Raw genomic sequence first — 2,031 nt, forward strand, 5'->3', positions numbered from 1 at the left:
TAAAAGAAAAAGGGGGGAAAGACCAACAAGTGTCCGGAAGCTCAGGAGCTCTGTGACGAGTCAATTCAGCGCACGGTATCAGTCATGCCGTCCATCATGCGGCCCAGCCAATCATGATTCCTTTGTCTAGATAATGAGTGCCAGTGGTGCAATAATGCAAGGAATTTGAAGATAGAGTCAGAGGGGCGGCTAATAAAATAACATGTTCAATAACCATCTTGTTGCGCGTCGTCGGCAGGGTCCATGCTAAAACGACGAATGCAAGCCAGAAGAGGTGTCTCCTTGTCCCGGTCTAGTTGGCCCAGGTTTGAAGTAACCCGACCATGTCTGGGGATGTCAGTCGGGTCCGGAGCCTCACGGAGAAAGCACCAAAGAAACCGTGCCGCCAAGTGTCCACAACATACATATGCTGTCAAATAACAAAAAAAAAAGAAGATTCAAATATAACTCAAATGTATGGGGATGTATAGCCACTCCGCTAGGTAGTGGATCCGTTAGAAATGAGTTTCCCGCAGATGACTATTCCCGAAGGTTTTAGAGCATTTTTTTTGAGTCCTTGTATGAATTAGGTTTTTTTATTAGTAAAAATAGGCAATACATCTCTTTCCACAGTGTATGAGCAGGGACGCTATAAGTTTTATTGGCAGTCCTTTTTCTTTTCTTTTCCTCTTAATGAATATTGGTACTGGTCCTTTGCTTTTGTCTCTTGCTTGCTTAACGGGGTTTTGTATGTGTCATGTCACGAGATTCTGATCTTACATGCACGTGGTACGGTGATATTTTCATCTGCTCATAGTCGAGAGTGGTGTTCTGGCTTATAGGTGTAGATAAAATGTGTATTTAGACAACGGGTGCATCTACGCCTATGAGCCAAAGTAAATTTCACAACAAAAACAGGCCTCTGTTTTCTCTGCTTTTACATTTTATCTCTTATGATATATCTCAAGATCTTGCTCAATGCCCACACTCATTTTGCTTGCGGGTATAATCATGCATCCATGCTGCCGTGCCATGGCGGTGCCACACACACCAGACAATCTTGTGACACAGATAACTCTCCCCTTTCCCTTTGGCGCCCACCCACCCGACCCCCTTTGCTCTTTACCTCTTTTTTCACTTTGATTTTCCAGGCTTTATTTAGGTTTACCCTTGGACAAGCAAAGCATTTTGTTCCCTTGGCTTTGGCAACTATATAAGGACACTACATCAAATCAGCAATGCAAACCAGGCATCGCTCATACATTTGCGGCTTTCCAATTTGGTCTCAAGCTTTCGCTTCACATTCCGGTCCGGTTGAGTGCGGTGCAGCTGCAATGGCGAGCGTGAAGGTGTTCGGGTCGCCGATGTCGGCGGAGGTGGCGCGCGTTCTCATGTGCCTGTTCGAGAAGGACGTGGAGTTCCAGCTGATCCGCGTCGACGCCTACCGCGGCCCCAAGCGCATGCCCCAGTACCTCAAGCTCCAGCCCCTCGGCGAGGCGCTCACCTTCGAGGACGGCAGCCTCACCCTCTCCGGTAAGCTCTAATAAGCTCTAAGCGGCGGCCGGCAATGGTGGTAGGTGCATGGTTCATTCACCATGGTTTCTGATGATGGTAACCATCTGTGCTGCATGCAGAGTCGAGGGGCATCCTGCGGCACATCTCGCACAAGTACGCCATGCAGGGCAACCCGGACCTGATCGGCACGGGGGCGCTGGAGCGCGCGTCCATCGAGCAGTGGCTGCAGACCGAGGCGCAGAGCTTCGACGAGCCCAGCGCCCAGATGGTCTACAGCCTCGCCTTCCTGCCGCCCGCCATGCCGCAGAAGCTCAACAACGGCGACGGCGATGGCAGTAATGGCACCGGGGCCGTGGTGAACGCGTCGGCGAAGCGCGTGACGGCGGCGGGGGCGGCCAAGGAGGAGGAGATGCGGAAGCTGTTCGAGAAGAGCCAGAGGGAGCTGGAGAAGCTGCTGGACATATACGAGCAGCGCCTGGAGGAGGCGGAGTACCTGGCCGGCGACAAGTTCACCATCGCCGACCTGTCGACCCTGCC

At 51.6% G+C, this 2,031-nt stretch overlaps 1 protein-coding gene across 1 annotated transcript; it reads left to right on the forward strand.

Moving 5' to 3' along the window:
- Window positions 1–1,206: 1,206 nt before the first annotated feature.
- LOC125528185 (glutathione S-transferase F10-like) lies at window positions 1,207–2,019 on the forward strand (the record flags this gene model as incomplete). The annotated part of the gene is given in 2 exon segments (XM_048692691.1): window positions 1,207–1,512; window positions 1,614–2,019. Coding segments are annotated over 2 exon segments (701 nt in total), but the record flags the coding sequence as incomplete, so codon positions are not given.
- Window positions 2,020–2,031: the final 12 nt, after the last annotated feature.

The sequence above is a fragment of the Triticum urartu genome, unplaced genomic scaffold, assembly GCF_003073215.2.
Source record: "Triticum urartu cultivar G1812 unplaced genomic scaffold, Tu2.1 TuUngrouped_contig_4692, whole genome shotgun sequence".
NCBI classification, from domain to species: domain Eukaryota; kingdom Viridiplantae; phylum Streptophyta; class Magnoliopsida; order Poales; family Poaceae; genus Triticum; species Triticum urartu.